General features: G+C 36.7%; 1 protein-coding gene across 3 annotated transcripts in view; it reads left to right on the top strand.

Moving 5' to 3' along the window:
* Window positions 1-12,825, top strand: part of RNGTT (RNA guanylyltransferase and 5'-phosphatase) — a gene marked incomplete at both ends in the record, with an annotated part of 279,010 nt that overhangs the window by 16,704 nt on the left and 249,481 nt on the right. For 2 of the 3 annotated variants that reach the window (XM_080700451.1, XM_080700450.1), the window contains one exon: window positions 164-252. The exons of the other annotated variant lie outside the window; for it this stretch is intronic. In XM_080700451.1, coding sequence (XP_080556577.1) covers window positions 164-252 — 89 coding nt within the window. The remainder of the gene's footprint in view (window positions 1-163; window positions 253-12,825) is intronic. 3 annotated transcript variants of the gene reach the window in all.

The raw sequence follows: 12,825 nt of genomic DNA, 5'->3' as shown, positions 1-12,825 counted from the left end.
TCTAGGGGCTGTAGCTCATAGGTAGAATGCTATCTCTAGTACCGTAAAGAATTAAAAACAGGGCTGGAGCTCTTCTCGGTACAATCCCCAGTACTGGGAGAAAAATTAAGAAAAGACAAGAAGTCTCTTTGTTTTACAAATTTTTTTCCCTCCATATTATTAGACGTGGTGAATGCCCTACAACTGAGAATACTGAGGCATTCATTCGTCTGTGTGAGCGGTTTAATGAAAGAAGCCCACCTGAACTCATAGGTATGTTTGGCTTTACCACTGTGAATATTTTACTTAACATTTGAATTTCTATTTTCTTTTTGCAAATGGGTTGATTGGAAGTTGTGTTTCTCTTTTAAGTAATCACCAAGTAGTATTTATATAGAAGGTGGTAACTTTTGTGAGTTACAATGTTTTTATGTTTTTCAAGATAAAGTCGTAATTGCTCCTGTTCAGGTATACTGTTAGAAAAACTATCTTAAACATTGCACTTTAAAATACTGTATGTATTTATTCCCCTGAAACTTTCTATGTTTATTCAATATTATATATATATATATTTTTTTTAATTTTTAATTTTTTAATTAGTGCACTGTATTCATACATCGTAACAGGGTAAAAACTTGTAGACATACTTGTACACATCGCCCAGTTATCCCCTACCCAATCCCCACCCCATTCCCTCCTCATCCCTTCTTCCCATGCTTGGCTTAGTGGTTGACATCTAATATCATAGCAATTTATCCAGAATTAACAATGATAATCTAACATAACTGATTCATTTGTCTGATATCAAGCTTTTGATCACTTAGATATAACATTTCAATATTTCTTTTTGTTTTCTTTCTTACCAGAAGATTTTTTTTCTTTTTTTTAAGGTGAAACTGTCATACATTTATTTATTTTTAAGAAAAAAAATCTATCCTAACATGAAATATGAACTCTAAATACCCAAAACAATCTCGAAAGAGAACAAAGCTAGAAGATGTACATTTTCTGATTTCAAACCTTATAAAGCTACAATAATTGAAACAGTGTAGTACTGCTATAAAGGCAGATATTTATATATAAACCAGTGGAGTAAAATAAAAAGCCTAGAAATAAATTCTTTCATATATGGTTAAGTTATTTTTGACAAGTTTGCAAGAACATTTGTTGAAGGAAATAATCTTTTCACTAAGTATTGTTGAAAAATAATAATTACATGAAAAAGAATAAAATTGGACCCTTACCTAACACCATATACAAATATTAACTCAAAATAGATAAAAGACCTAAAGGTAAATATTAAGACTATAAACTCTTAGTAGAAAACCTGGGTCATAAAACTTCACAACACTGAAATTGGCATTGATTTCTTGGCAATGATTTCAAAGGCACAGGCAACAAAAGAATAAACAAACAAACTTCCTAAAAATAAAAAATATTGTACATCCAAAGACAATGTAAACAGAGTTAAAAGTTACTTATAGAATGGGATAAAATATTTCCAAATGTTGTATCTGAAGGTTTATTAATATTCCAAATAGAAATCCTCAAAATTAGCAACAATAAAAGCAAACAATACAATTTAGAAATAGGTAAAAGACTAACATAAATAATGAATCTCCAAAGATAACCAATCTTAGTTGTCTGCTGGATGGAAAATCTTGTTTCTCTGGTTCTGGTGTGTATTACCTATTTCTTCTTTGTAGTTAATCTCCTTGAGTATTTTCTCTAGTGCTGGTTTTGAAGACATAAATTCCTTCAGTTTCTGTTTGTCATGGAAGCTTCTTATTTCCCCATCTAATTTGATAGAAAGTTTTGCTGGGTAGGAAATTTTTGGCTGGAAGTTGTTTTCTTTCAGAGTTTGGAATATGTTACTCCAAGCCCTTCTGGCTCTCATGACTTGGTTTGGGAAGTCTGGAGTGATTCTAATTGGTTTGCCTCTGAATGTCACTTGGCCCTTTGTTTTTGTTGCCTTTAAGATTCTCTGCTTGGCTTCCACATTGGTCATTTTGACAATTATGTGGCGTGGGGATCCTCTTCTCCGATCCTGTCTAAAGGGAGTTATATAAGTTTCCTGGACCTGTGTATCAACCTCTTGCTCTGTGTTTGGAAAATTTTCTGCTATTACTTCCTTGAAGAGATTGTTGATCCCTTTGGTTTCACTTTCTTTTCCCTCCTCTATTCCAATTATTCTTAGGTTAGCTTTCTTAAGATGGGCCCATATTTCTTCAATGTCACATTTCTGCTGTCTGATTTTTTTTCCTAAGGTATAAATTATGCATTTGTTTTTGGAGTGAGATTCTATTCTCCTTATGGTCTAATCGATTGTTTATACTTTGAATTGAGGCCTTTACCTCAATGATTGCATCCTTTATTTCTTTTAGACTCTCTCTAAATTCTTTCGAAGGTCTTGTATTATTTCTACAGTTATATTCCTGATTTGATCTTCTAGAGATCTCTGAATTAAGTGTTATCAGGTTTTGATGATATGGGGTTGTGGGCATTCATTGCTCTATTGTTACTCTTTCCCATGATTTCAGAATTTTGTGCCTTCCCTGGGTCAATACGACTTCACCTATGGTGCTCTGTATCTCGAGTCTGTGGTAATCTCAGCCACCACTATCTCCAACGAGATTATCAAAGCTGCGCAAGTCCCTGGGAGTGCAGTACAGGGATTTCTCCTTTAGGGGCTGGAATTTTACTCACGGTTATTGTGCCTGCTGATCAGGAGCTGTCGGGGGGGCGTGATGAACTCGCTGTTGCTGCTGGTAATATGGCGCTCATGCCACACCCTTGGCCATGAGGCTGGCGTATTTCTTTTCTGGTTTTGTGCTCCATTCTGAGTCCCTGGAAGGCATGATGAGCTTGGCCACTGGGAGTTTTAGATGTTCTTTGCGCTGAAAGAACTGCTGAATTGCATCCAAATGATCCGCAGCTGCTCACTTCAGCTCCTTGTTTACCTTTCCTGTCTGGAGCCTGGTGCTGTGAGGGAAGATGGTGCCGGCCTGGCTCCACCATTGTGGGCTTGATTTCTTTTCTGGTCTTTGGTTGTTCTTCTAGTCTTTTTTTCTCTATTGCTAGTGTTTTCTGGCTATAAAAAGCACTGATTTTGTGGCAATAGAGATCGAGTTTTAGCAGGACTCCAAAATGCTGCTTTTTTCAGTCACCATCTTCCCGGAAGTCCAATATTATATTTTTAAGTGATCCATAATATAATGTATATAAATATAATTTATTTTTGCTGTGATATAATATTCTAACATATGAATATACTTATTTTATCCATGCACATATTTACTGATTGCTATTTTGTACCAGGTACAGTCTCTTTGGAAACAAAAAAAGTCCCTGGTTTTGTGGAGCTTGAATTATAGTGTGGGCTGGGGAGCTAGATAATAATGCAAGAGTAAGCATATTTTCCTATAATGACAATTACTTAAAATGACATTTGAGTTATTTTCAGTTTTTTTCTATTTAAGAAAATATTGCAAGTAGTATTCTTTTAGAATATTCATAAGCTATGTTTTTAACTATAATTCTTTGTTCCTTCTATTATTTATGTTGACATATGGTTTAAATTGAGGATCTAATTTAAATGTTTTCTACATAACCAGTTATTTGTTTTAGCAGCTTATTCAATCATCCTTTCTTTCCTTATGGCAAGATGACATAAATTAACTTCTTACATGTTCTGTTTGAAATATTTTTGTTTATTCACCTTTTAATTTTTTTGGTAATATTTAAAAACATTTTCATTGTCAAGTTTATTTTGTTTTGATTTATTTTTTGTTTGAATTTTAAAGTAGCTTATGTTTTTCTTATTCAGAGAATAACTGAAAATTTGTTAGTAAGAAAGTTCAGGGAGTCCCAGGTGTGGTGGTTCATGCTTGTAATCCCACCACTTCGGAGACTGAGACAGGAGGATTGCGGATTCATGGCCAACCTCAGCTACTTAGTGAGGTCTTCTAAAACTTAGTGAGACCCTGTTCAAAATAAAGAATAAAAAAATAGGACTAGGGATGTAGCTCAGAGGTAGAATGCCCCCGGGATTAATCCCCAGTACCGCGGCCGGGGTGGTGGGGGGACAATACAAAAAAAAATAAAAAAGGAAAGTTCAGGGAACATATGAGATACAAGATAAGAACACATCAGTAACTTTCCTGCAAATAAGCAGTAACTAGTTATAAAGTGTTTAGAGAAAGGTCTTGTTGCTTTGTTTGGGGAGAGGGTACTGGAGAGTGAACCCACGGGCATTCTACCTCTGAGCTACATCTCCAGCCATTAAAAAAAAAATTTTTTTTTTTTGAGGCAGGGATTCTATAGGTCACTGAGAGTCTCCTTAAGTTGCTGAGGTTGCCCTTAAACCTGTGATCTTCCTGACCTAGCCTTTCAAGTACTGGGATTATAGATATGTGCCACCATGCCCAGCTGGTCTCATTAATCTTAATTGTACTGTCTAACATCTTTTGAATAATTTCTCTCTTCTACTGTGTGTAAAGCACTTCATGTATATTGTCTCATTTTCTTCTCCTAACAATTCTACCAGATATTATTGTCAAACCATTTTTTTTTTTTAAGCACTAAGGCTGGAACCCAGAGGCAGTTCACCTCCAAGCTACACCCCTAGCCTGATTTTCTTATTTGGAAACAGGGACTCACTAGGTTCCTGAGAGCCTCACTAAGTTGCCGAGGCTGGCTTTGGATCTTTGACCCTCCTGTCTCTTGTAATCTCCCAAGTACTGGGATTACAAGCATGCGCCAAGGTGCCCAGCTCAAACTGTATTATAATAAGAAATTGAGGCTTGGAAAGGTTAAGTGATATGCTTAGTGTCACACAGTATATAAGAATTTAGGTCCTAAGCAGGCTTGATTGAGAATTCAACACTCTAGACTCTTTCTTCTGTGACAGAAGTACAAAACACCAACGAATTAGGTTATTAAGAAATGTTGCTGGGCGTGGTAGTGCACACTTATAATCCCAGCATTTGGGAGGCTGTGACTGGAGGATCGTGGTTTGTGGACAGCATCAGGTACTTAGTGAACCTATTTCAAAATTAAAAAGACTAAAAAAGCCGGGTATGGTGGTGCACACTTGTAATCCCCATGCTTGGGAGGCGGAGACAGGAGGATTGTGCAGGTTTGAAGCCAGCCTTGCTGGCTTAGGAGACCCTGTTTCCAAAAATAAATAAATAAATAAATAAATAAATAAATAAATAGATAGATAGATAGATAGATAGATAGATAGGTCTGGGAGTGTAGCCCAGAGGTAGAAGGGTTTCCAGGAACCCCAATACCACCACCAAAAAAAAAAAAAAAAAAAAGACGAAAAAATAGGGCTGGAGGTGTAGCTTGGAGGTACAAATGCTCCTGGGTTTAATTTCCAGTAACACCCCCCCCCCACACACACACACAAATGTAGGTGGTCTTTATGAAGAAAATACTTAATTATTAAATATACTTAAATATTAAAAATAAAAGCTTAAAAAGTGGAGCGATATTACTGATACTACTGTTCCTATGTTAATTCCTTTTGTTTTTTCAGTACTGGGGATGGAACTCAGGGGCATACTACCTCCGAACTATACTCTTAGTCCTATTTTTAATTCTTTATTTTTGAAACACGGTCTCACTGAGTTGTAAAGGGCCTCACTAAGTAGTTGAGGCTGTCTACAAACTGATCTTCCTGTCTCAGCCTCCCAAATGCTGGGATTACAAGCGTGTGCCACCACACCTGGCTTAATTTCATATTTTTAATGTGATTTTAAACAAAATTCTGACTAGATTTTGGCAGAATTACTGTTAAGTTAATTTGTATTCTTAAAATCCATTGCCTTCATTAAGTCTATAAATATTGAGCATAGAAAAAATCACTTGTAAATCAAGCAAGGAAGATTATGAGCAGAAAAATTTAAAAATCAAAAGAAAGGCAATGAGGGTTTTTTCCTTACCATACAACACACAGTGAAGCAATGAAAATTATAATAATAGTGTACTGGTGCTAAAAGAAATATTTTTCAAAACTTCAGAAGGAAAAAGTGTGATTAACAAATGGTGCTCAGACAATTGAATAATCATTTAACAAATGCATTTTAGATAGTTTAAATATTTTAAAAATAGTTTCCTTCCTTCCTTCCTTTCTTTTTGTTTTTGCAGTACTGGGGATGGAACCCAGGGGCATTCTACCTTCGAGCTATACCCCCAGCCCTATTTTTTTATTTTTTGTTTTTGAAACAGGGTCTCACTGAGTTGCAAAGGGCCTCATTAAATGGCTGAGGCTGTCCGCGAACCCGAATCCTCCCATCCCAGCCTCCCAAATGCTGGGATTACAAGTGTCTGCCACCAATGCCTGGCTAGAGTTACTATTCTTTAAAACTTTGGAGTAAGGAAGAATACTATATCACTAAAGGCAGAAACCATGAGCATGTACTTTATTTAGTGGTGCTCCTGGGCTCTCTCCATCTGAATCAGCTGAGGATACTGGTGAGGAATGCAGGTGCTAGGGCCCTATCTTGGATCTATATAATCAAAACCCCTGTAATGAAGCTTGGTAAATCTAGATTTTTAAAGATAAAAGGTCTCAAGTGAATTTTATACATACTTATATTAGAAAACTGGCAAAATTTAAATTATATTGGCTGCTACTATTAATAAATGCCTATTTGCCCAGAAGATGTGAGAAAACCATAAATTAAGGAAGGTAATCTTGTTAGGAATGTGTGTGATATTTGGTGGTTTCTATATTTTTATTTTTATTTTATCTTTTTGCTGTACCGGGGATTTAACTTAGGGGCATTCTACCTTCGAGCTACATCCTCAGCCCAATTTTTTATAATTTATTTGTGAAACAGGGTCTCACTAAGTTGTGGAAGGCCTCACTACGCTGAGTCTGGCTGTGAACCTGAGATCTTCCTGTCTCAGCCTCCCAAGTACTGGGATTACAAGCCTGTGCCCCCATGCCTGGCTATTGGTTGCCTGGCTAAAGCAAATAGACATTTGAAAGATTGGGAAAAATATTTGAAGCATATTTAACAGATAAAAAGTCCATATTCTAAGCTAGTTAATTACTAAGCATTTTCTTTTTTCTTTTTTACCCACATCATTTTATTGGCTGTGTTAGATTCTTTTTTTTTTTTACATACGTTAATATATTTTAAATTTAATGTATTATAACTTATTTTAAAATTAACTTAACCATTGGGATAAAATTTAGAATTTGTGGATCAGTAAGATAACTATAATTACAAGTCTATATGTTTTTTTAATTTATTTTATATATATATATATATATATTTTTTTTTTATTGGTGCATTATATTCATACAACTTATTGGGGTAAAAAACTTGTGTGTACAAACATGTACTCATCGCTGATTTAACCCCTACCCAAATACCACCCCATTCCCTCCCCGTCCCTCCCTTCCTTGCTTGGCTTAGTGATTGACTTCGATATGTTTAAGTACATTGTGTGCTTTAGAGATTTTCCTCTTCCCCCCTCATTTCTCCTCCTTTAGGTTGTCTTTTTTGCTCCTCTTTTCTCCCTAACTCTCACATATTAGGGAAATCATCTGATTTCTTATTTTTTGTGACTGACTAATCTCACTTAGCATAATGTCCTCCAGTTCCATCCATTTCCCTGAAAATGATGTAATTGAGTTTTTTTTGATGGCTGAGTAAAATTCAATTGTGTACATATCCCACAGTTTTGTAATCCATTCATCTGTTGATGGACATCTTGGCTGGTTCCATAGTTTGGCTATGGTGAATTGTGCAGCTATGAACATAGATACACATGCATTAGTTTGGTAGTTTGGTTTCTTTTCTTTTGGGTAGATACCCAACAGTGGTATTGCTGGATCAAATGGTAGGTGTGTTCCCATTCTTCTGAGGATTCTCCATACTGTTTTCCAAAGTGGTTGCACTAATTTGCAATCCCACCAACAATGTCTTAGTGTTCCCACTTCTCCACATCCTCGCCAGCATCTGTTGTTGTTTGTGTTTTGAATGATTGCCATTCTAGTTGGAGTTAGGTGAAATCTCAGGGTAGTTTTGATTTGCATCTCTCTGATTGCCAGTGATGTTGAGCATTTTTTCATGCATTTATTGGCCATTTGAATTTCTTCTTTTGTGAAGTGTCTATTTAGTTCATTTGCCCATTTTGTTATTGGATGCTTTGTTTTCTTAGTGTTGAGTTTCTTGAGTTCTCTGTATATTCTAGATATTAGTCCTCTATCGGAGGGGTAGGTGGCAAAAATCTTCTCCCATTCTGTTGGCTCTCGATTGAGGTTCTTGATAGTTTCCTTTGCTGAACAGAAGCTCTTCAGTTTCATGCAATCCCATGTATTGATTCTCCTTTTAATTTGTTGTGCCTTTGGGGTCTTATTGAGGAAATGTTTGTCTGTGCCTATGTGTTGTAGTGTTGGACCTATGCCCTCTTCAAGGAGCTTCAAAGTCTCTGGTTTAATTTCAAGTCTTTGATCCATCGTGAGTTGACTTTTGTACAGGGTGAAAAAGTGGGATTAACATCCAATTTTCTGCATATGGTTAACCAGTTTTGCCAACACCATTTGTTGAAGAGGCTATCTTTTTTCCAGTGTATGTTTTTGGCCCCTTTGTCAAAAATCAATTGGCTGAAAGTGTGTGGGCTTGTTTCTGGGTCTTCTATTCTGCTCCATTGGTCTATATATCTGTTCTTTTGCCAGTACCATGCTGTTTTTATTACAATGGCTTTGTAGTATAGTTTAAAGTCAGGTATTGTGATTCCTCCTGCGTGGTTTTTGTTACTGAGAACTACCTTGGCTATTCTGGGCTTTTTGTTATTCCAGATAAATTTAAGGACTGATTTTTCTATGTCTGTGAGGAATGATCTTGGTAGTTTAATGGGCATTGCATTAAATCTGTAGATCACTTTTGGGAGGATGGCCATTTTAATGATATTTATTCTGCCAATCCATGAACATGGAAGATCTTTCCATCTTCTAAAATCTTCTTCGATTTCTTTTTTCAGTGTTTTATAATTTTCTTTGTGGAGATCTTTTACCTCCTTGGTCAAATTTATTCCTAGGTATTTTATTTTTTTGTGGGAGATCCTGAGTGGAAGTGTTTTCTGAACTTCTTTTTCAGTGGATTTATGGTTGGTGTGCAGGAAAGCTTCTGATTTTTTAAGATTGATTTTGTATCCAGATACTTTGCTGAATTTGTTGATCAGTTCTATAAGCCTTTTGGTTGAGTTTGTTGGGTTTTCTAAATATAGTATCATGTCATCAGCAAATAGTGAAAGCTTAAGTTCTTCTTTTCCTATTTGTACTCTTTTGATTTCCTTTTCTTGCCTTATTGCTCTGGCTAGAGTCTCTAGTACTATATTGAAGAGAAGTGGTGATAGTGGACATCCTTGTCTCGTTCCAGTTTTTAGGGGGAATTCTTGAAGTTTTTCCCCATTTAATATGATGCTGGCAGTGGGCTTGTTGTAGATTGCCTTAATAATGTTGAGATATGTTCCTTCTATTCCAATTCTCTGCAGTGTTTTTATCATAAATGCATGTTGAATTTTATCAAATGCTTTTTCAGCATCTATTGAGATGATCATGTGGTTTTTGTCTTTGATTCTGTTTATATGATGAATTACATGGATTGATTTTCGTATATTGAACCAGCCTTGCATCCCTGGGATGAACCCTACCTGGTCGTGATGAATGATTTTCTTGATGTGGTTTTGGATACGTGTTGCTAGTATTTTGTTTAATAGTTTTGCATCCAAGTTCATCAGAGATATAGGCCTGTAGTTTTCCTTACTTGAACTGTCTTTATTCGGTTTGGGTATTAGTGTGATGTTGGCTTCATAGAATGTATTTGGGAGAGTCCCGGTTTTTTCTATTTCCCGAAATAGTTTGAGTAGTATTGGGATTAGCTCTTCTGTAAAGGTTTTATAGAATTCACTTGAAAAACCATCTGGTCCTGGGCTTTTCTTTGATGGTAAGCTCTTTATTGCTGTTTCAATCTCTTTGATTGTTATTGGTTGGTTTAAGTGTTCTATATCTTCTTGACTCAGTTTAGGAAGGTTGTATTTATCTAGGAAGTTGTCGATTTCCTCCAGATTTTCCATTTTGTTGGAGTATAGTTCTTCAAAGTAGTTTCTGATAATCCTCTGGATTTCTACACTGTCAGTAGTAATGTCTCCTTTTTCATCCCTTATCCTCATAATTTGGGTTAATTCTCTCTTTTTTTTAGTTAGGTTGGCCAGTGGTTTATCAATCTTGTTAATCTTTTCAAGAAACCAGCTTTTGCTTTTGTTGATTTTCTGTATTGTTTTTTTATTCTCTATTTCATTAATTTCTGCTCTAATTTTAATAATTTTTTATCTTCTGCTGGCTTTGGGGTTCAATTGTTCCTGCTTTTCAAGGGCTTTGAGGTGTGTCGTAAGGCTATTTATTTGAAGATTTTCTGTTTTTCTTATGTGAGCACTCAGTGCTATAAATTTTTCTCTTAATACTGCCTTCAAAGTGTCCCAGAGGTTTTGATATGTTGTTTCTTTATTTTCATTTGTTTCTAGAAATTTCTTGATTTCACCTCTCACATCTTCTATGACCCATTCTTCATTCAGAAGTGTGGTGTTCAGCCTCCACATGTTTATGTTGTTTCTTTGGGTCTTCTTATAGTTGATTTCTAGTTTCATTCCATTATGGTCTGAAATGACACAGGGAAGTATGTAACATTTTTTAAATTTGCTAGTGCTCATTTTGTGTCCCAGGATGTGATCTATTTTGGAGAAGGTTCCGTGAGCAGCTGAGAAAAATGTGAACTCTGCTGTAGTTGGGTGAAATATTCTATATGTGTCCAACAGGTCCATTTGGTTAATGGTGTTCTTTAGTTCTGAGACATCTTTACTGACCCTTTGTCTGGAAGATCGGTCTAGTATTGTGAGAGGTGTGTTGAAGTCTCCCAGTATTATTGTGTTGGGATTTATGTGTGACTTTATGTCACAAAGAGTTTGATTTATGAAAGTAGCTGCCCCTATGTTTGGGGCATAGATGTTGATTATTGTTATTTCCTCTTGCTGGACTATTCCTTTTACCAGTAAAATGTGACCTTCTTTGTCTCTTCTAATAAGTTTGGGTTTGAAGTCTAACTTGTCTGATATCATAGTTGCTACTCCTGCTTGTCTTCGAGTACCATTAGCATGGATAACCTTGCTCCAGCCCTTTACCTTGAGTTTGTTCCTATCTTTACTTGTAAGGTGTGTTTTTTGTAAGCAGCAGATGGATGGATTCTGGCTTTTAATCCATTTTGCCACTTTATGTCTTTTTATTGGGGAGTTGAGGCCGTTTACATTCAGTGTGATTATAGAGAGATAATTTTTAATTCCCAACATGTTAAGATCTTATTTCTGTTTGAGATACTGTTTATTCTTCTTTGCTTAGTTGTCTGCTGGATGGGAATTCTTGTTTCTTTGGTTCTGGCGTGTATTACCCATTTCCTCTTTGCAGTTAATCTCCTTGAGTACTTTCTCTAGCGCTGGTTTTGAAGACATAAATTCCTTCAGTTGCTGTTTGTCATGGAAGCTTCTTATTTCCCCATCTAATTTGATGGATAGTTTTGCTGGGTAGGAAATTTTTGGCTGGAAGTTGTTTTCTTTCAGAGTTTGGAATATGTTACTCCATGCCCTTCTGGCTTTCATGACTTGGTTTGGGAAGTCTGGAGTGATTCTAATTGGTTTGCCTCTGTATGTCACGTGGCCTTTTGTTTTTGTTGCCTTTAAGATTCTCTCCTTGGCTTCCACATTAGTCATTTTGACAATTATGTGGCGTGGGGATCCTCTTCTTTGATCCTGTCTAAAGGGAGTTCTATAAGTTTCCTGGACCTGTGTATCAACCTCTTGCTCTATGTTTGGGAAATTTTCTGCTATTACTTCCTTGAAGAGATTGTTGATCCCTTTGGTTTCACCTTCTTTTCCCTCCTCTATTTCAATTATTCTTAGGTTAGCTCTCTTGAAATGGGCCCATATTTCTTCAATGTCAGATTCCTGCTGTCGGGTTTTTTTTTTCTAAATTAGAAACTATGCGTTCATTTTTGGAATGGTCATCTTCAAGAAGCGAGATTCTATTCTCCATGTGGTCTAATCTGTTGTTTATACTTTGAATTGAAGCCTTCACTTCATTAATTGCATCCTTTATCTCTTTTTGACTCTCTCTAAATTCTTTTCGAAAGTCCTCTATTATTTCTAGAGTTATTTTCCTAATTTGATCTTCTAGAGATCTTTGGATTACTGTGTTATCAGATTCTGATGTTGTGGAGTTGTGGGCATTCACTGCTCCATTATTATTTCTCTTTCCCATGATTTTGGAAGTTTGTGCCTTCTCTGGGTTCTTCCCTGAGTCACTACGAGTTCACTTAAGATGTTCCGGATCTTGAGTCTGTGGTATCTCAGTCACCACTACTACTTTACTGAGTTGTATCACAAAGTCTCAGACCCAGGGAGTCAATTGAGGCTGCTTAGACCGTGGGGGGTGCCAAGTTGGGTGTTCTCTAGTGGGGAGTTGTGACTATGGTATGATATCTCTGCCACTGCCACTCCCCCACTGGGCTGCACTGCTAAAATCTCCGACCCAGGGAGACTATCTGCGCAAGTCCCTGGGAGTGCAGTACTGGGATTTCTCCCCTTGGGGCCGCAATTTGACTCACGTTTGTTGAGTGTGCTGATGGAGCTGTAGTGAACTCGGTGGATTTGCTGCTGCCGCCACTGGCAATATGGCACCACTGCCACGCCCTTGGCCGTGATGTGGCCTATTTCTTCTCTGGTTTTGAGCTCCGCTGAGTCCCTGCCAGGTGTGCTGTGCCCGGCCCTTGGGAGCTT

The sequence above is a fragment of the Muscardinus avellanarius genome (assembly GCF_963383645.1).
Source record: "Muscardinus avellanarius genome assembly, chromosome: 8".
NCBI classification, from domain to species: domain Eukaryota; kingdom Metazoa; phylum Chordata; class Mammalia; order Rodentia; family Gliridae; genus Muscardinus; species Muscardinus avellanarius.
The sequence above is the reverse complement of the archived record's forward strand: the minus strand, read 5'-3'. Positions and strand labels throughout refer to the sequence as shown.